At 35.5% G+C, this 20,947-nt stretch overlaps 1 protein-coding gene across 1 annotated transcript; it reads left to right on the forward strand.

Annotated features, from left to right (window-relative positions):
- The first annotated feature begins 6,111 nt into the window (after window positions 1-6,111).
- Window positions 6,112-20,671, forward strand: LOC142979324 (uncharacterized). Its single transcript, XM_076124178.1, has 5 exons — window positions 6,112-6,245; window positions 16,303-17,070; window positions 17,155-17,359; window positions 18,543-18,702; window positions 20,242-20,671. Exons 2-5 carry the CDS (start codon window positions 16,803-16,805, stop codon window positions 20,407-20,409), a joined length of 801 nt encoding a protein of 266 aa, XP_075980293.1. The 5' UTR covers window positions 6,112-6,245; window positions 16,303-16,802; the 3' UTR covers window positions 20,410-20,671.
- Window positions 20,672-20,947: the final 276 nt, after the last annotated feature.

Genomic DNA, 20,947 nt, shown 5'->3' on the forward strand with positions numbered 1-20,947 from the left:
TGCTCTAGCATACCCACAATTTAATAAGTTTAATATCTGTCCAAAAATGCAATAAACTCAAAAAATACGAGCTCAAGTACTTTCTCTGAGTAGGAGCCGCTAAGAAACATGTTCCTTGAGGATTATATCAAAGAGAAGAAAATGCTTTAAAGTGAAAGTGTTAGATTGGAGACACCCAACTTATAGGTTTCAAGTTGCCGGAGCATTGAAATTGTAGAAAATTACGTCTTTGGTAGCATGGTGTAACTACAACACAGCATTAAATAATGCAAGTAACTCCAGTTAACAACAGGGTAAAATCAAAGTAGTTCTGTACGAGGCATCACCAATGCGTATGACATGGCTTGACTCTTGGCATGGACATTTAAATACAGCTCTCTATGCTCACGCCATTAAGACAAATGGATGCACCAAATATCACTGATACTGACGGGTTCCGGTTTGCTACAGCAAAATACAAAATGAAGATAGGTTGTTTATTAAAATAATTGCACTTAAGACCTATCAAACGACAATTTCACAAACTGCAAGTTTGCAATAGTACGATTATATGTGATCAAATCATAATGATATTCAACAGAAATCGGCGGTGATGTAGGATAACCACATCAATTTTTTCTTTGAGATGTAACTTACAACATGAATAAAATAATGTAGAGAAAAATAACTATCTCTAGAACCAAGATTCTTATTTCCATTCCAGGCGCCTGTATTGTACAGAAATTAAGTTCTTAGACCACTTTATTGAATCCATTACCGTCGAATTGGTGAACAACATCATCGCAAGCTTACGCTGATTGTTCACAGTCACGAACTCACGACACAATATACTCTACACATTACGATGTGCCCAAAAGGGTTTAGACAATTTAGGAACCTGTTGAATGTTATTCAGTAGCTCAAACGCGAAACGTAACATTTTTTTAACCCATTACTGTCCCACTGCTGGGCAAGGGTGCCCTCCCGTTCGAAGGAGGGGTTAGGCCTTGAGTCTATCACGCTGGCCAAGTCTAGGTTGGGGAATGTTACGTTACCGTATGTCAAATCAAAGGTTCGTACTGCCCGTGCCGGTTTACGACTAAAGCTTTATACAAGCTAATTGAAAAATAGCTGACAAACGTATTCGCTTCACACGTTAACATAATTATTTCGTGAATCACAATTAGGGCGCTAATTCAATTCACATACAAATTGGTATCTAATTACTATTGGAATACTCTTTCGCAAGGTATTTTTTGCTTTCTTATTTATTCGTACACTTATGAAAATATATGAGACAAGCATACAAACAGACAAATACAAATGACCAAGAGACGACGCACGCTCACATAAGTCAGTAGTTAATAAAGGTTATGGAGTAACTGTATAATTTTATATGCGGCTATACGAGGTACAAGGTCCAATACGAGGTATCTAGGGTATTCTATATAACCCATTTCATTACAATTCAGGGAAATAGTAGGTAATTGTTTTAAAATAGAGCCGTATTTTCCTATTTATGATTTCAGAGAAATAAAGTTATTATTTGGTTAGCCTCGCTTCTGCCTTCATGAAAATACGTAGAGAAGTAATATTGCTATAATATTTTCTCTACTTCTTTTTTCTTAGCAATACTTTGCTGAAATACACGCTACGTACGTTGAAACTCATTTGAGAGAAAAAAAACAATGTTCTGGGTGAAATCTTGCTTGTCTATGTTGTTTAATGCTTAAGTTTAGGTGCAAGTGCAACAAGGGGATGGCATATTTTTATCGCTATGTAAACTTTAAGCATATTTTTCTGAAAATACACAGATCATCGATGAGTGTGATGGTGAATTTTCAGGCATTCAGACATTTACGATTACGACTCTATCGGAGTTTCAGAGAAACTATTATTTTCTCCTTAACTGGAACCCACAGACTGTTCACGTGAAATTTAGTTTGCCAGATTGGTTGTTGATTCCTAGAGGCAGAGGCTAGAATTTTTTTTTTAATTTTCAAGAAAAATATAGCTTAACGCACTCAATACACAAACATCTCGTTCTTAGTAAAAACCGATTTACGAGTATAAAATTTACAGGACTAGTCACCAGATAAAGCACAAAATTTCGGGATTATCCCTGGTTTAGTCATCTGGAAACCCCAAACCAGTGCATTAAATTCTCATTACTGGACCTGGGAAATTCCCAAAACCCCAAACGGTGGAAAGGATTCTACTTTCCCTGAACTGTATATGGCTGTCATTAAAAAAAACCTTTCAAATCAAATTAATACCGAACAGTTAGTTACAATGCATCTATAAATACTATTATTTAGATTGCCTAGTGTCGCCTAGATGATTGTTCACGGCTACACGTGTTCGTAGCGTCACTGTTGACACAAATTACGCTATATGGCCGCGCTCATGTCATGTAACAATGGCGGCTGCACGTATGACGTAACGACAATAAAAGAAAACAATCTTTAGCATTTTATATACGTATGTACTTAGTTGTTTTATTAATTGCAGAACTTATTTTTAAAATATGACGTATTGATAAGCTCTCAGTGAAAAATGCTATTGGGTTTTTATGCGATAATTGAGGTATTATTATGCAGCAGTGATAGCCGAGTGTTTTAAATTGCGAGTACCCGAGGCAACACACCAATGCCTTTTAGAAGTTATGTGTGTATAAGAAATAATGATCTCTTGTTCCGATGTTGAAGAAAAGCATCGTGATGCAACCTTGCATGTCTGAAAGTTCTTTAGAACATTTCTTGAAGGTATGCAAACACTCCATACCGCACTTGGCCGGCGCGGCGGCGTGATGGATTCAGGCCTGACCCCTCCTAACTGGTTTCAGGAGGAGACTCTTGTCCAGCAGTGGAACATTAATCCACCTATATGACTTTTGGGTTTTTTTTGCAATTAAACTATGTTTATGTTAGTTATCTAACTATGCTCGTTAATTTAGTTTATTGCTAAAAATCTCTAAAATTGATTAAAAATGTGTCGATAATTAATAAGAGTAGGTAGGTACATTATTTTCTAAATAATGGCCGCTAATCGCGTTATTATTTTTATACAAACGATATCGCTATTTTATCAGCTAAACGGGATTTCCTTTCAACCACACATTATTATTTATTATCAAATAAACGTAAAACAAAATAAAAATGCATTAATTCAAACCAGACCCGAATAAATATCTTTTATCCTTTAGAAATTGGCGGGATTTCGAGGGGATAAAAATATGGAGAGAATGGAACTTTTTTATTACTGATTCTCAAGCGCACGTGTTCATATCTTATGTGCCAGTCACATTGCAACTTTTTTTCTTTCGATTACTAGCACCGATCGAGTGTAGGGAGTTCTCTAAGACGTTCATTGGGGTTCCATACCCAAAGGGTAAAAACGGGACTACATATTACTGACATTCTGTTGTCTGTATGTCTGTCTGTCACCAGGTTGTATCTCATAAACCGTGATAGTAAGATAGTTGAAATGTTCGCAGATGATTTATTTCTGTAGCCGGTGAAACAAAAATTACTAAAAAACTTTAATTTTAACTTGAAATTTGACTGAAATAAAACATTATACTTAATAGGCACTTATTAAATATCTACAAAATTGTGACGTCACTATGTCTTAACGGATTTTAGTCCTTGCTCTTAAATAAAATGGCTTTTTGACATTTTATAAAGAGTAGCTGATTTGACTGATATTAACATTAACTACCATATTGCGACGATATTTTTAGCAAACACGTCATAAGGAAAACTGTAAATTACACAAAATCACAATAACAATTTGTAAACTGTAATTTGCGTAGTTAATAATTTTCCTGTATACGATGTAATTTCTGTCCAACCTTATATAAGTTATTTCAGCTGTTCGAAGTCCTTGAACAGAACCCTCAGAGGAAACGCAATAACCTTGTGCCGTGTATATCCTTCGAAACACGAGTCCTACCTGTTGATATTACCAAGGATTTTACTGCGTCGCTGAATTAAATCGACAAACACAACCTTCTACTGATATAAATGGAAAAGTTTGGGAATATTTGTTACTCTTACACGCAAAAACAAGGTATGGATATTGATAAAATTTAGCATGGAGGTAGCATTAAGCGATGAAACTTTATACGCTGTTTTAGCCTTATTTCGATTTCATCTTATTGAGCGACTTTTAGGTCCGCTTGGGACAAGTTAGGCACAACGAAAGTTATTGCACTTCGATTGCCTAGACAACCTAGAGCTCTCCGCACTAATGGCACTTGTGATTAAGTTGTTTAGTAGTACCTTTACTTACTATATTATTATTATCATAGGGTAATTTCTTTAACAAGGCCTGTTACATATATGAACATGACAGGACCAGATTTACTGCTAAATATGATAAGATTAAATTTTTGACAGATCTTTACATTAATCTAGATGTCATTTTATCTTTGAGATTGCCTATCATTTTATCAGTTAGCCGTAAAATAGTCTCAATTTAATCTAAATATGTATTAGCTCATTCCTATAGTTGCAGTAATGTACAATGTTGCGCACTATCGAATTAATTTTAAACCTTGTCATGATAGATATATGTTTCTAATTAATAAATGATACGAAACTCTTAATATTGGCCACAGCGCTCTCATTATTTATTTAGACAATCGTAAACAATGATCAGCTGCTGGCAAAAACATCATCAACATTCAACATGGCCATGTTTATTTATTAAACTAATTAAAAGATAGCGTTTTTAATCGCATCCATTAACAATTTGTAAATAATTCGTAGTAATCAACGTTTTGCGGACTTGCGTGATTTATCGGGAAAATGTAAACATTGGCGAGACGCGAACGGGAGAGGAGGGAGAATAAAGAGGGAACGAGGGAGGGCGCACGTGCCACGTGTACGCTCCCCTCCCGCCTAGCAACCTCCTTGCCTGTCTGGCCTTTTTGTTTCCAAGAAAAAAATACTCGTCTGCTCGGCCAGAGACAAAACATGGAGATGTTTTGCGAAAAAAAAAAGATTATAGGCATACGATAAACAAAGGAAGACGAGAGATTTTTAATTTATTAAATCTTCCAAATTATCATCTTTTATGTAGCACGATGTATTCACGACTGCTAAATTTAAATAATATCTAGCTATTTACGTATCTAGATATGTAGAGCGCTACACTGACCGCTTTCCCTATTCGCAGTAGTCAATAGGACAATGACTGCATGTCTGCAACCTCAAAGGGCTTTGACCTGGCGCAGGTAATCTTTTACAGGAAAAAATATTTAGTTTATATTACGATAATACAATATAGGACACAAAATAACCGATAAAATTTAATTTTTATTCGTTTTTTAATAGTTTTCATAAAAGAAAATTTGTTGTAAATATTAAAATCACTACGCAAATGTGTGATTATTTATCACGTTGCCGCAAACGTGACAACAATGGCTACACGAGGCGGTACAAAGTTTTCAAATCTTTTAACTAAACCTTTAATTATGATCTTGTTATCGTTGTTCTGTGTAGTATCGTGTTTTGTTAATGAAACGGCTACTTGACGCGTGGTCAGCTGTCATTCAAAATGGTGGCGGGGGCGCGCCGAGCATGCGCAAATGACATGACGCCACGAGTTGCACGAACTGCACTGCTATTTTTATATAGCGTTTTTGGGTAAATAGCAGAAATAACGTTGGTGATTCTGATATTTGAAGTTGTGTTAATAACATTTAATTAGATTAGATTGTGTGTAAGCCGATTAGTGTCGATTGTATTCCATTATGTACTTTCGGATAAACTATAATTATTAGTGCTAATTGGTTTAACAGAGTTTGATTATGAATGAATTCGTAATTTTCATTTGGTTCATTATTTTTCCCATTGTGTCATTATTAGAGCTAATTGCTAATAGTTATCACCAATCGATTTCCTAGTTAAAACTTGTCTCTTAAATTGTTGCAATCATTAACTTTAATGACATACACGCGACTAGCGAGTAATAACTTACGATATTAAATCTAATCTCAACGACGTTTTATTAAATTACTAGTAGTTTAGATAACACGGGCATTACTACATACGAGTGTGTAGTAGCAAGATAACGTTAAATAAAAATAGCAGCTACACAACAGCACTTGCGGCGTTAACGCAAATATATTAACGGGGGCACGGAGTTAGTCAACGATCAGTTTGTCTGTTGTGGTTGCAGTGGATAGACGTTGCACGGAAGCGCGCCTGAAGGCAGCGATCTATTTTTCTTTTTTTATTTGGCTTCTAGCCGTTGTATGGGTGAGTTTTTGTTAAAAATACTTCCCTTTGATCTCGTGCTATGCGTTTTATGTCATTGTAAAAGCATTTTAAACGGTACTTCAGACAAAGAGCGTGTATATGTAGATTTGTATCCTGTGTGAAATTTCATAGGCGCTGTTTCAAAACGTAAACAAAACGGCGTTTGTTTTTTTTTTTTAGCATAAAATTCTGACGCGCGAAGGTAACTGTTCTTACTTACAAGTCCTATAGTTTTTTTTAAACGTGTCGAGGAAAACCGACATCTGTTTCGTGTTCAATTGTATTTTCCTTATAAAATTACACCTGTAGCTTCGAATACACGTAGTGTGTGAAACATACGCCATATTTAAAGGCTTTTTTTTAAATAGTTGTTGTTCTAAGGTCTGTTATGTGTTCACTTTCACTTGAAGGTACACACGTGACTGTTGTGCCATTTGTCCTACGTTTCTTTATTTAACTTTCGTTTCGTGACGTAGATCTGACCCGTGTGTTTTTGTTATGGAGTTGACTTAACAGTTAGTTATGTGTGGAAGCCGGAAGGCTTTGTGTATCATAATAAACAAAGAGACTGTTTTTGTTAGTGTAATATTTTAAAGTTTAGTTTAAGTTAGGAAACTATATTTTATTTGCTTCCTGAAATAAGTGCTTAAAATATTTTTGATAGGTTAAAAAAATTGTTAGAACCAATATCTCATAGGTAAAACCTCAGGTAATATAGGAATCTATACGAATTTAACAACCAAAATATTTTTAAATTAGATAATTTTCATAAAACACGTTTACATTATAAAGAACTGATAGTTATTATTAAAAAAGATACAATGATAATATCTTATCTAATCGTTTCCTTACAAATGAATCAGCCTTTGGACAGTAGATTACAAATCAAGACATAGATCTTTTATCTAACAAGATAACTTTTTAAATTGTACGCAATTTGCACACGTTACTTAACGCAAGAAAATAATATAAAAAAAAATATTATGCAATTTATGCAATGTTTTTTTTATTTATGCTCTAATAATATTTTTTCTCGTTATTCTTAACCCACAGAAAATATCATATACCTACCTTTCAAAAATAACTTGAGATAATCAATTCTCTATGTTATCAAGTCTTTCCTTCCCTACAGAGTACTTTTGGCTACAGTTTTGTGACAAATCTTGACCTATTTTCGCATTGTCTATGCACACTACGTTGTATTAACAATAGCAATTACTCTTCCACGGTCTATATTCATAGATTAGATTATAATCATTACATTTCTTTTTTTTATTCCTTTACTGTCCCACTGCTGGGCAAGGGTCTCTTCCCGAACGAGGAGTTAAGCCTCGAGTCCACCACGGTGGCCAAGTGCGGATTGAGGACTTAGCATACTTTCAAGAACTGTTCTAAAGAACTTTCAGGCATACAAGGTTGCATCACGATGTTTTCCTTCACCGTTAGAGCAAGTAATAATTATTTCTAATACACACATAACTTCGAAAATTCATTGGTGTTTTATCGTGAAATAAAAATAATCCCACGCACTACCCTTGTTCTTGATAAACGCCTACCACGTCGTGACGTCGTTATTCGCGGTAATTGTTTGATAAAAGGTCACAAAACGCCCACACAGTCAACCCACTTGCATACCCCCGGAGACCTGGGTATACCCACGCTTTAGTCACATTGTTCTAGGAATAATAGTCGTAAAATATTAGTAACCATTAGTGTTATTAAAATATTGAATTTCCCAGATAACAATTTATATAAACAAATAAACAATTTATGTAAAAAGAAAAGAATGCTTTTTTTAAATAATGTTTTTATTCAGCCTGCTATATTTTTTATTAAAATATTTTATTCGTTATTTAACCATAAAAATTATTCTTTTTACAATATGAAAAAAATCAATACGTACTTTTTTCAAATTGTAAAAACAGACATTTTATTGTGACTGTCATGTTTCTTTGGCCTTCCCCTAAGGGAGAATGGCGTGATTTTATGTAGGTATGTATTTATTAGTTACATTACAGTTAAATTGTTGACTAATCCAGAATCCAGTTCAAGTACAATGAGTAATAAATATTTTCCTGGAACATTACATACATGATACGAATGACGCATTATAAACAGACAATGATTCTGCTTTGAAATGTGTGTCGAACTGTAGCGTTACTGAAACAAACATTACGACGCTATAAAATTATCTTTACAGACTAAACAAACATAATTATTCATACTAGTAGCAACATACTAAAAGATTATTAAATAATATAATACATAAGATTGTTTAATACAATATTAAAGATAAAACTCTTAGTTTTTTTATGAAGTGTTTTAGGTTTTGGCGCGAAAATTTGACATTTCACAAAATCATAGACAAAACATTGAACTGTCAATTAGAATTCCTAAATAGAAACGATCGTTCATCATTATTCCCATTCGACTAGACGAATTAAATGTATGATCAAACAAAACAGCGGTCAAATTGTACAATATTGTATCACGTGAATAGTAAGGTCGATAAACGTATCACGTGCGGCTGAATGTAGCACATTGCACAGCTGGCCTCCGAACAAGCGAACTAGTTTGAACACTTCCTTTTAACTGTTACTTACGAATTGGTGTTTATTATGGCGCGTAATTATTTAAATTTTGTTTTTAAGTAATATTAGGCAACTTTCTGATGTCATAATATGTTTAATTAAGAAAAAGTTACTAAAGAAATTATAATATATAAGGATGATTTATTCTCCCTCTGGTGTATTTTTTTTTAAATGCGTAGTAAAAAAATCGGCACGTCGTTTCTTTGTTTTAGCTAGCAATAATATAAAACTAATGTCACGTTTAAAAACAAAATACATGTAATTTTATCTACATTTATTGTTCCTTTTGCGTTGTAATTTAACCACAATTTCCGCTATTGTTGAAAACATATTTTAAATGGGTCATTTTGTCCATATTGGACGATGTACGTCAATACAGTAATAACATAGAATATGGCCAGTATAATGGCACGCGAGGCTAATGACAGTAGTTATTAGAAGCACTTAACATAATGTCCATGGAAATAACATTCTCTTTTAGAAAAGTATAGGCTGATGGTATTTAAAGTTAATTATAGAGTAATTTAACAACTCCAAGTACCATTTCATATTTTTCCCAATTAAACGGAACTGTAATTTTTGAATGACTGAATTATTGAATTTTAAATTTTGTTAAAAAAGAACCATCACAATTGAAATATATGGTTTATGGGGATGAAAAGGAGAGGAGGGAAATGTACAAAGAAAAAAGATATTAACAAGGATTTCTGCGATAAATTTCAAACAGTATAAGATATTTCAAGTACAAACGTTACAAGTAACAAATTAAATAATAAACACCATATTACTAAACTAATTTATAAGTTAGATATATTTTTCTTACGTTCCTATTAGCACAATATGCCGGAAGAGTAAAGGTCTTTTGTCAACATGATACTACGTAGTGTAGGTATCAATATGGCAGTACAATCTCACGGACACTTAAATGACTGTGTTTTTTATCTATAATATAAGCCCATTAAAGCTGTTAAAGATTATAATAATCCTTTTAGAGCATGTGACAATTCGATTACCTACTTAATATTGCATGAATTATTGACCGATTGTTACTGTAGATTGTAGATAACAAAAAACCCTGACGTAATTCTTTCTTTTCAATAAGTAGCCCCCGGTTTCTGAGGTACGTTTAACGGTAGTTTACCTATTCAATAACTTTAAAGTTCATGTAAAAATGATAGCTTAAATACATAAACTAGTTACCGCTAAATTTACCTCAGAAACGGGGCATAAGAAATGGATAGCAACCAAAAACAAACCATGTTAAATATGTAGTTTAATAGTTTATGATTTTAAGCTCTATGGTCTAATAAAAAGGTATACTGAAATGCATTCTTTCTATAAATCCTACTAATATTATAAATGCAAAAGTTTGTGAAGATGGACTGAGTATGTTTGTTACTGTTTCACGAGGAAACAGGTGGCTAATTCTCACCGGGATCGAATTTGATCATGCGTTAGTTTGTTATTTAATTTTAAGAGTACGATTTGACATTATCTCGAATCTAAGTCGATCGAATTAAAATTCGATTCCTGGATACATTTGACACTACCAAATATTTTCATGTCATGAGCAAAAGCTTGTAATATAAGAAGATAATAGTATAAAACTGTTTTAAGCGATCCTACCATAACAAATAGTTTATTTCAACAATATTACATGATAGTTGCTACAAGAATGTACAAATATTTACTTAACAACGAGAATACAATAGTAAATAACTGAGGAAATGGTTGAGTCACATGAAGTAAGATGTTCTTACGTGATTCACTGCAATCATGTACTATGACGTCATTGTTGTACAATCAGTTAATTATTGGTCATTTTCTTTACGAAAGTAATTATTTATAAGCACCTTTGGATATTTACGATGGGATTATCTTATTGCTATCTTAATAAGTGTTGAGTTTCCCGGAGCTAGGAAATACATGACCTTTACCAGTTACCAGGAAAGCAGTCATCTTAAGAGTAATCCTGCCCCGGATGTAGTTTGTTTCTGTTAGTTTTGTCTGAACTCGGCAAACGTAATTTTTTGTTTTATTACGGGCTACTTAGCCTTTCTTCCAACTATGTTAGAGTCTGCTTCCAGTCTCACCGGATGATGACAGTATTTCAGGCTTCTGACTACCGTTAACGACTGTCAAAGATCTGAGAAAATGACAGCCGTGGCACACTATTTAACGTGCCTTCTAAACTGGAGGAACTCGACATGTATTAGATGGTCACCTATCCACAGAACAACCTCGGCAAGCGTATCTTAACCTCAGAGATCGATACGCCCGGCATAATCGCAATAATCATTCAAATAACCAGTAAAAAATTGCGTAATAGTTGCTTTAAAGTATGTAGACTACTTTCTCAGGTGTTTTGCGAACCGTGACCTAACTCGCAAGGTTTTGAAGACTACGTATGCTCATTGCCAATACATTGCAATTTGCCCGTGACCTACTTTGTCATAATTTAGAAAGAAGTTCGCAATAAAAACAGGATTTCTTTTTGCCTTTAGTAACTTTTTAACAAGTTATACTTTGTTAAAAAAATATTTTTGAGATGGATAGATTGCCATACTAGATTTTTAATCTGTGAACTTTAAAATTGTAAATGTATTGTTTATGTATGATTTATGAGGTAAATAATAATATGTAGTGTGTTGTTGCTATTTAATTCAGACATCCAAACTTCCAATTTATATAAATAATTCTACCTTTTTGAATAATCTACTTATTTGATCGGTCTTTGTAAGATAAAGCTTTCTAGGCAAAGGGCACTGCGCCAAAATGCCAAGCAAGTTAAAAGAAATGGCTTGACATTTCCCAAGAGATTATGGATTACTGATCCAACGTATTGATCACAAAAGGCATTACTTTAATACAGCCTTTTTAGTAAAGGTCTTTAACATAAAATGTTAGTTAAAAGACAAATGAAATTAGGACTCAAGACACGATTTGAACGAGATAGGTTTAGTTGAAAGAGAAATAACTAAACGTAATTAGACCAAAAGTAAAATAACAATGTAAAATGTTACGTACATCCATACTTACAAAGATAAAATCACGCCTCTTTCCCGTAAGAGAAACCAGAGAGCGAGGAATGCCACTTCCTACGATCCGATCCCTGATCAATCTTGTAAAATATTCTAATCATAGAGACAAATTTACATAGCTATGATCTATATACAGCCTAGAACTAGCTAATATATATACTTATCGACACCAGTGGCGAAGGCTCCATACAACTCGATTCCTATCGGCTTCCCTTTCTGGACAGACTTAATATTAGTGTTAAATTAATTGTTTACTATTGCCAAATAAAACACAATTAATTAATAATCATCAATATTTAAACCGAAATCTTTAACTAGAATCATTAATCTAATCGAAACAGTACGAAAACGCCTACCCTTCAAAAATTACGCTCCGCTAAAAACGCAACGTGAAGTAATAATAATGAAAAAAGCCGGAGGCGCTGATCGAGAATCTCGTACAATAAAAACTATGGCGGCGATGTCGCTTACGACCTTTTGGATCGCGCTTCGCACCGCGCTGCATAGTGGCGAGCAAGCCGGAGGAAGAGCGGGTTGCCTCGCGCTACAGCGCTCGCGCTGCGGCGGACACATGATCTTACGCATGTTTCTGTCCCGGTGCGAGCCGCGTGCAAGAGCGAGATGGAAAATATAAGCTAAGCATCCTGCATAAGTATTAGTGGAACATGAAGTTTGACATTAGGTCATGTTTGTTTACTGTTTACATCTTTCGCGCGCTCTATAACAAATTAGAATATTTGTGTTTATTACTACATTATTCCTTGATAATTGTGTTTGTGCATAATTGTGAATGTATCAGTATATTAAACAGTAATTGTTTTACTTTTTCATTTTGTCAGATTTATAGGTTAAACTCATTACAATAAAAGTGTTCTGCGTTTATCCATAATGTGTTTGATATTTTATTGTTAATGAATACATTCTAAATTGCTTGTATAATATGTAATTAAACAACCAGTGCGAGACAATCATCAATCGTTCGATATATGTACGTTATCTTAAATATGTGCTGTTGTGTTACCTACGTGTTACTACTGAATATATAGTAACTTAATACAAAACAAGCATGATTAGGTAGCATGGTAAGTACCTATGTATTATTAGTCTGTAGAGAGAAATAAGATACTGTAGTCGAATGTAGATAATACTTTCATATTGTTATTATGCAGTAATACGCTACTTTTACGTCGGCATTCTTACGATGTGCATAATACCTATGTAGGTACTATACCTAGACAATGACTTATAGCTCCGGCTTACCTTTTGTAAAAAATGACCCTTCGCCACTGATCGACACCCATGAAATTCTCGCAACCCACTCTTCCATTCTTCAAAACTTTGTTCTAAGTATATAGAAAGTACGACTAGTAAATAGATTGTCTAATTACGACCAAATTTTCGCTTAAAATGTCTGTCAAAATCAGAACGGATTTAGGCAACAAAACGCAAGCCGACCCGGCTCTATTATAGTGAGATTTCCAAGACAATTCCCTAAAGCAATCTCGGCCTAATTGTATTTGAATTTTCTAGTTTTCCAGGAAAATATATTAGCACAAAATTGGTACGATATAACAAAAGCGTTTGTTATTACTACGGAAACTGTCTCGGGAGAAAAATAACAATGTCAAATTACTTCGTTTGAATCTGAGAAACGAATAATATTATTAGTAGAAATGTTTTAAAACTCAAGCGGTCCTGTATAACAAGATATATGGATGTGAAAGCAAGGGAAGTTTGTAAGAATCGTACGGAGTTTTGTTCTCTGTTCTCTGTCAACCTCTTAGGTGAAAAGGGCATGATCTTATCTATTTTTTTATGTTTTTAAAATGTAGCGAACCCCTGTAGTTAACCCCTATATAACAGGAGACGCCGTTTTTCTCGAAATTCGGGATTGAGGCTTCTAGACAAATGAAGAGCCAATACCTACTTTCGCAATATCAATTCTCCATTAACAAATCAATATATTACTAAGTTATATCTACAAAAATTAACTCTACAACCGAGTAAATTTATAAACGCGTAACAAAAGCCAGTTCTCGGTGGTACGTAAACCGATCGCCATTGGATACAGCCGATGTTCACTAACAATCGGCCAGACACAACACGTACTGTTCAAGCTGACCAACTGATCACATTATGGGCCCTGAGGGTTGCTCAATTGGATATAATGTGCTAATGTTGGCACAAGGACAAGAGAAAGTATAATCATCTTAAATTGATATCAGTGGGAGGGTTTTTATAGATTTTATTGATAAATGTACTAATAAAATATTATCAGGGCTAATTTATATATACTATCGTTTTGTTTGTTTAAACATAAAGTACAAATATGCCTTAAATGTTACATAGATAGCTATTCCTTACTAGTATTATACAATATAAGTAAGTGTGAAAGTTCGTACGTGCCTTTATCTTTTTTTCATGCTAAAATTACTGAAGGGATTCCGATGAAATTTGACAGGGTTATAGTTTATTTTCATGAGAAGAACATAGTCGGGACCTTTATCAAAAAAGCGCGGGGCAGCAAGCTAAACAGAAATTAAAGTCAGCTTCATTTTCATTTTTCAGTATCCTGTAACCTTGAATACTTAACGTAAAAACCTGTTGCTATCCATCTCTTTTCAGTATTTATACAAAACCTAAAACGTTTCATACCTGCTCCCGTACAAATGCCGAGTTCACGACCTTAAGTCCTCTAGACTACAGTAGGTGAAAGATAGGCCTGTAGGTCTATTATAGTGGTACCTTATACCTATATAGTAAACAATTACCCTCATTACCTAGCTATTATGGTAAGGCTTTAGTAGAAAAGCCTACTGTAGAAGAATAAATACTTAATAGTTCTTTGTTAAAAGGGGACGGAATAATCTATGCAGATTTATCGTAGACAATTCTTTTAATCGTTGAAGTTTTAAAACATAAATTATTTATGCTAACTTTGTGGATCGTAGTCGACTTATTCTTATATTTTTATAACTATTCAGAAAACTAGTAGTTCTTTATTATTCCTAATTAAAAAGATTTCGGAAAATAGTGTCTTGACGAACGCAGATCGAACTGAGACCTAGTTTCTTCCAAAAAATATTCTGGGTTTTATAAAAAGAAGAGATTTTGTTATAGTAAAAACGTTCCCAAAACAGAATCCTTTATATGGCTGAAAACTTTTTTAAACGTTTCCCTCCTTTGTCCTTCATGAATCAAACGTTCACCCGAAGACGTTAACCTAAAGAAACCTAACAAAACCAATAGCTGTAATGACTCAAACAATTGCAATAACAAAAACATGTTTGTTGTGGTTTTCAAACAAAGAAAACAAAATAATAACTCTGTCCTTTTTTAACCTTTAGTTTTGTAATCGAATCTCTCGCTCTTTTTCTTTGAACTGTGTTACTATAGCGAAAATATTGAGTCATATTTCGATGATTCATTCCTAAAACAATGTACGCTGTAGCCATCTGCCGGATTCCCTGAATATCTTGCGAGATTCCGCGAAAAATATATGAGCAGTTAACGACCGAAGTGCTTTAGTACATTTTCAAGATCAACTCACGCGCAGACCGCATGCAACAAACGTCAAATAACCAGAATATAACTCTGAATTTGTAGGAAGGAAAATGGATTTCACGTTCACGGAAAATCCATAAATAAATTAATTATTTAAATAGCCTTCAACATTATTATAATAATGTAGAGATAGTACCGAGTTCAGTTTGAAGAGCAGTGTACTCGTAATTTAAATATTACTTGGCTGCATAATCCATCAACTAGTCTCAATAAACTGAGCGGTACATTAGGAATATTAACGTGAAAGTACTCAGGCTAATGTTGAACATTAATGTCGATGCTTGAGTTATGGACTTGAGAGTAAACAGCGCATGTTTTATCCTAAATTGGTATTTCAATGATCAATCAACGGTGCCAAATGATAATGGTAGTATGTCGTCAGAGCGACGACATCACATTACTAAGATTGATGACACAATTCCTATCTAGACAAACTACTTGAATGCTCATGAATTCTATTTTAAGTCTAAATTCTTTGAACTCATTCGATCTATCTTTAAAAAGCCTTCCGTCTGTCTGACGCTGAAAATAGCTCGCGATTGACGAGTAGAACCTTGGTAAAAATAAATAGCTGTAAAACCAATATGTATGATGTAATTCGACGTGTTCGATGCTATGAATAATTTAACTCTTACCAAATTGTATCAGTTTTAAGAAATGACTTTGAAGTTAGTTGGAAACGTATTAGTTAATTAACAAAATGTGGTTACCAGGAATTTAATGTACGTACGAGAAACAAGGTCGTACCAACATGTATGCATGTGCACGCTACTTGTCAACAAATTGTCAACATTCCCTCGATCACAATGCCTTGCTATGAATAAACATGGAACTAATAGCGTCGTTTGTATTGTGTTGCAGAGCGTGAAAAACCATCATCATTGTTGTTAGAGAAGCAGCGTGAGGCGCTCGTCAAGAGCGTCGAGGTTGCTACGGAGCGGCGCGATGACGGCGTGCACGAGCGCGCGGGAGCCGGGGCCGAGGCCGAGCCGGCCGGGCCCGGCGTGGGCCGCTGGGGCGCCGAATGGCCGAGTTGACTCGCTTCGGTGGCGGAGCACGAGGCGGCCGCGCCGGCGGCCGGCCGGGCCCGCGACGTGACCGCACCGCTGCCGCGCGCGCGCTGGGGCCCGCCCCGCCGCGCGCTGGGTCTGTCGCTGCCGCGCCACGAGGCGCTGGCCACGCGCGCCGAGGCCGTCCTGCGCCGTCTGCTCGTCACCGACAACTACGACTCCGTCAGCAACTTCATCTCGCTGTTCGACACGTACCAGGGCGGCGACGAGCCGCTGTACGACGTGTACGAGCGATACGCGCCGCCCATCCGGGCCAAGAAACACACGTGCGTGGGGTTAGGGCTCGAGCTGATGCGGCGCTGGCGCTGCCTGGAGCGGGAGTTTGAGGGTGTGACGGCGGCCACCGCGCTGCTGTCGTGCGAGGAGGCCGTGGTGGACGTGCGCGAGTACGTCACGTGCGGGGAGGGGCCCGAGGCCGTCGTGGTGGCCGAGAAGGAGCACGTGATGGTCGGCATCCAGATCCGTGTCGACGGACGGCCCGGCATCATGCTCGCTGACCCCGGGTACCATGTGCCCCGGATCGTCACCGTTATGGCAGATCGCGCATACCCTCACACTGGTGGGTTTATAATCCTCTCAATTCTTTCTTTCAAAACTGCATTTTTCGTTTAAAACAGCAGTACTAACATATTCGTTCCAACAGGCTGGTTCACTCAATCAGACGAGGGCAGCGTCCGCAAGGAGTACAACTACCAGTTCAACGTGGCGAACAGCGGCTACGTGGAGTGGCAGGAGCGGGAGACGCGCGGCACCACGCTCAAGACTCAGACGTCTCTCGTGTTCGCCGCCAGGCCGTACCTGGACGGTGTCAACGTCACCGAGAGGAGGAACCTCGTCTATAACTTCAGGTAAGATCTTGGGTAAATAGACCGTTACATCAGAAACAGGTCTTCTGAACTACATTGTTTAGAAAAAATACAGTCCCATGATATTTAGGGTAGCAGCTTTCTGTGTCTTTGGACCTTTCAGACTTCGTGAAATAAACAAATTCTTAAGCTTCTTTGTGGTTTCCATCCATAATACACATCTCTGCTAGGTTACTGCATATATTGCAGTACACAATCGTTTTACAGGGGTTTAGCTTTCAAACTGTTGTCTCAATATTCTATAGGAATCTGAAATCTTAAAAATACCGACTAAGTACTTACATCTTTAATGATATCCCTTTTTATATTTAGCTAACAGTTTAAACTAGCTTAAATATAATTACAACTCAATGTTTGAATCTAATTTTAACCGCTAATTAAGATGACACATAATTATCTGCATTCACAAATAGGCGTCGTGATTCTTCATTATAAATTCTAGGTCAGATATCAGCGAACTAATGTTCCCGTCATCATTATCATCAATCACGCCAGTTTTGAGCTGTCACGCCCGCTACAAGTGGGTTAGATAACTTGCAACCTAATTAGCACGTTTATCGTTGTAGTGAGAGATCGAAAATTTATTAATTATACTTATCCATATTTATGTACACTCACATGAACCATTGTAATTTATTTGTAAACCTCTTTCTCAAATTAATTTTCCTCTTTTATTATTTAAGCACCTACTTCATTTAATCTCTGCATCACCCCAAGGTAGACTGGCAGAAAATGCCTTTGGCATTAAGTCCGCCTTTATACAATGTATGTATAAGAAGTTTAAATAAATAAATAAAATAAATAAATAATTAGCGAGCAGGGTTATAGGAAATATGAAACAAAAGCTTCTTTAGTTTCTGTTTTACTTTGACTACTGATCATACATCTGTGTGTCAAAGTAGAGAAACAAATGTTGGTAGTAACCAAATAAAAGTGACCCATTGATAGGCAAGTCTTCTTTTCAAATTAGAAAGGCTTAAGTCCGCCAAGAACTTTAAAGGATCTCCAGCCTCCATTCTTTCAAGAACTGTTCAAGGCATTTCTCGGGTATACCTATTACGTTTCATCACGTTGTTTTCCGTCGCCGTGCACCAAATATCAAGAAAATACTTACCATGGGTCATTTGCTTTTACTTTACAATCTAAACTTGTATTTAATTCACAGAAGTCTCCTGTCGCGCGACCAGAAGGGTCACTTGATCGCCGGCCTGTACTTCCCGGTGGGCGCGCGCGGCAAAGACGCGCAGTTCACTCTCTTCCACGACAACGGCTCCGAGAAAATCAAGACTAAGTACAAGTTCAACACTTTCGCTGAACCTGATAACGTGAGTATAATAATATGAGACTACCTTTAAAACTCACTAAAGAACAGAAAGAAATTCAACTTAGGTTGGATTTGTGTCCATTGTTTGTATGTTTGTAAAAGTATCAGCAAGACAAGACTAGTTCCTATCGAGGAAGCTGTCTCTTTCATAAAAGCCAAACCACATAAGTTCATGAAACTTGGCAGTATGATTACAAAGGAAATTATATCAATGGTTGACGACATTTTTTATTAGTGCCTAATTATTTTGCAATGGAAAAGGGTTAGCTGTTTCAAATATTAATCCTTTACCAAATTCTTTAGTCGCAAACTACAAAAGTCAGCAAGTTATTTCTAAAATGAATATTTCAGTATCTCTCAAGCTTTAGCCAAGTATCGAATTAAGTGTTTCCAGTTTACTCAACTAACTAAATAAATAATAGTTAGCTAGTTCCCTAAATAAATGATTGTTGTATGTATTGCTTACACGCGCAAACGTTTAGTAAAGCAATCGAACAATATTGTAAACATCTAACAGAGCGTGTTGTGTAAATAGCGCTAATTAGTTACAAATCATTTCCTGTAATCGAACCGTGAGTCGTTTCGTAGTGCAAAACAAACCAATTTAACTTAAAACTCTGGTCACTACTTCGCCCAAAATAATACTACCTACTAGTATTTCTCTGTTCCGAATATTTTCAAAAAAGAAACAGTTTTATTTATTCATACAAATATTTTGGATGTTTGCTACATACATACCTAAAATCACGCCTTTTCCTATTGGGGTAGGCAATTCAAAATGCAATCAAACAAAAACCGCAAAACAGTCCATTCAAAATTTGACACAGGATAATCTTATTCCAGCTAAACTATTTCGGAATTTGCGGTCAAACGCATGTCAGAAACAAGTTTTCTGATAATGAAACTTGGCTATAAATGTTAATGTACTTACCCTTTTATGATGTACTTTTCAATGAAATCACGTATTTTTCTCGGTAAATCACCCATATTCAGTCTCACTGTCTCCAAAGTATATCTTTCATACAGTAAGCCTATAATCAAGCGCCATTTTCTACCATTATGTATAGAAACATATAATTTCGTTGTATTTCCTACTAACCCGTTTGCATATTTGAACAAATAATATGTTGACAATACGTAGGGTAGATACCTAGTAATGATAGGGTAGGGACATCGTTTTGCTTGTATGGTAATAAGCAGGTAGACCATTGCAAATATGGTAGTCTTGAAATTGCTATTTATTTATTTATTTAAACCCTTTACGATTTCCAAGTAAAGATTGTACCGATAGTTTAGAACTTTAGTAGAAAATACGTATATAATTGAAATTAACCATTCAAGCTGGTCACCAATCACTGCATTTTCTTATGGGGGTAGGCGGAGAAGAAATTACTCTACCTGCAGCGGTTCCTACAGTTTTCTTAACTTCTCAACTAAGCTAATATTATAGTTATTCTTTATTAATATCGAGTTACGATATGTACTAAAACTCAAGTGTGTGTAAATTTCTAATACTAATGTAAAATTTATTTGTCCACAGATTCCAAAATCAGTATTAGAAGAGATACAGTTATGTAACTCACAAATGAACTACAAAAGGGGTGAGCTCCTCTCAATAATCTGCAAGCTCGCGAAGTTGATGTCGAACCAGTCCTTCATAGACCAGATGCTCGAGATCAACGAGGATATCTGTCGAATGTGCCTCTGACACACACAAAATGGCGGCCAACACAACATGGCCGACGCCAAAGGCAAATGCCAATCTTAAATTTAGTTATTTCTCCATTAATTTGTAATCACATAAATGTTATTATACATTACGTTGGATTATTTACTACTTTTCGGGTAATGGTTTTAATATTGTCGTAGTTTTACGTTTTAACGTACATTCATTATAATGTTTAATTTTGAAATTGGGTTATTGGATTAATTTTAATCGCTTAATTTTTTAATAAATTATTATTTGAGGACATGAAGTTATTTCATTTCATCCTTTAAAGTTACCAGAGGTGATAAGATAATAAAAACTCTACATACATACATAAAATCACGTATTTATCTTAAGGGTAAGCAGAGACCATAAAATATGAGTTGGTACGATCCTTACAAACTTCCCTTGTTTCATTCATATCCATACATCTCATCAAACAGGACTATAATAAAAACTCTATCGACCATATTTACTATTTTTATTATCTCACACAAATAAGTTGGTTCTTTACATCTAACATCAATATTAATCTAAA

Source organism: Anticarsia gemmatalis, chromosome 16 (assembly GCF_050436995.1).
Source record: "Anticarsia gemmatalis isolate Benzon Research Colony breed Stoneville strain chromosome 16, ilAntGemm2 primary, whole genome shotgun sequence".
NCBI classification, from domain to species: domain Eukaryota; kingdom Metazoa; phylum Arthropoda; class Insecta; order Lepidoptera; family Erebidae; genus Anticarsia; species Anticarsia gemmatalis.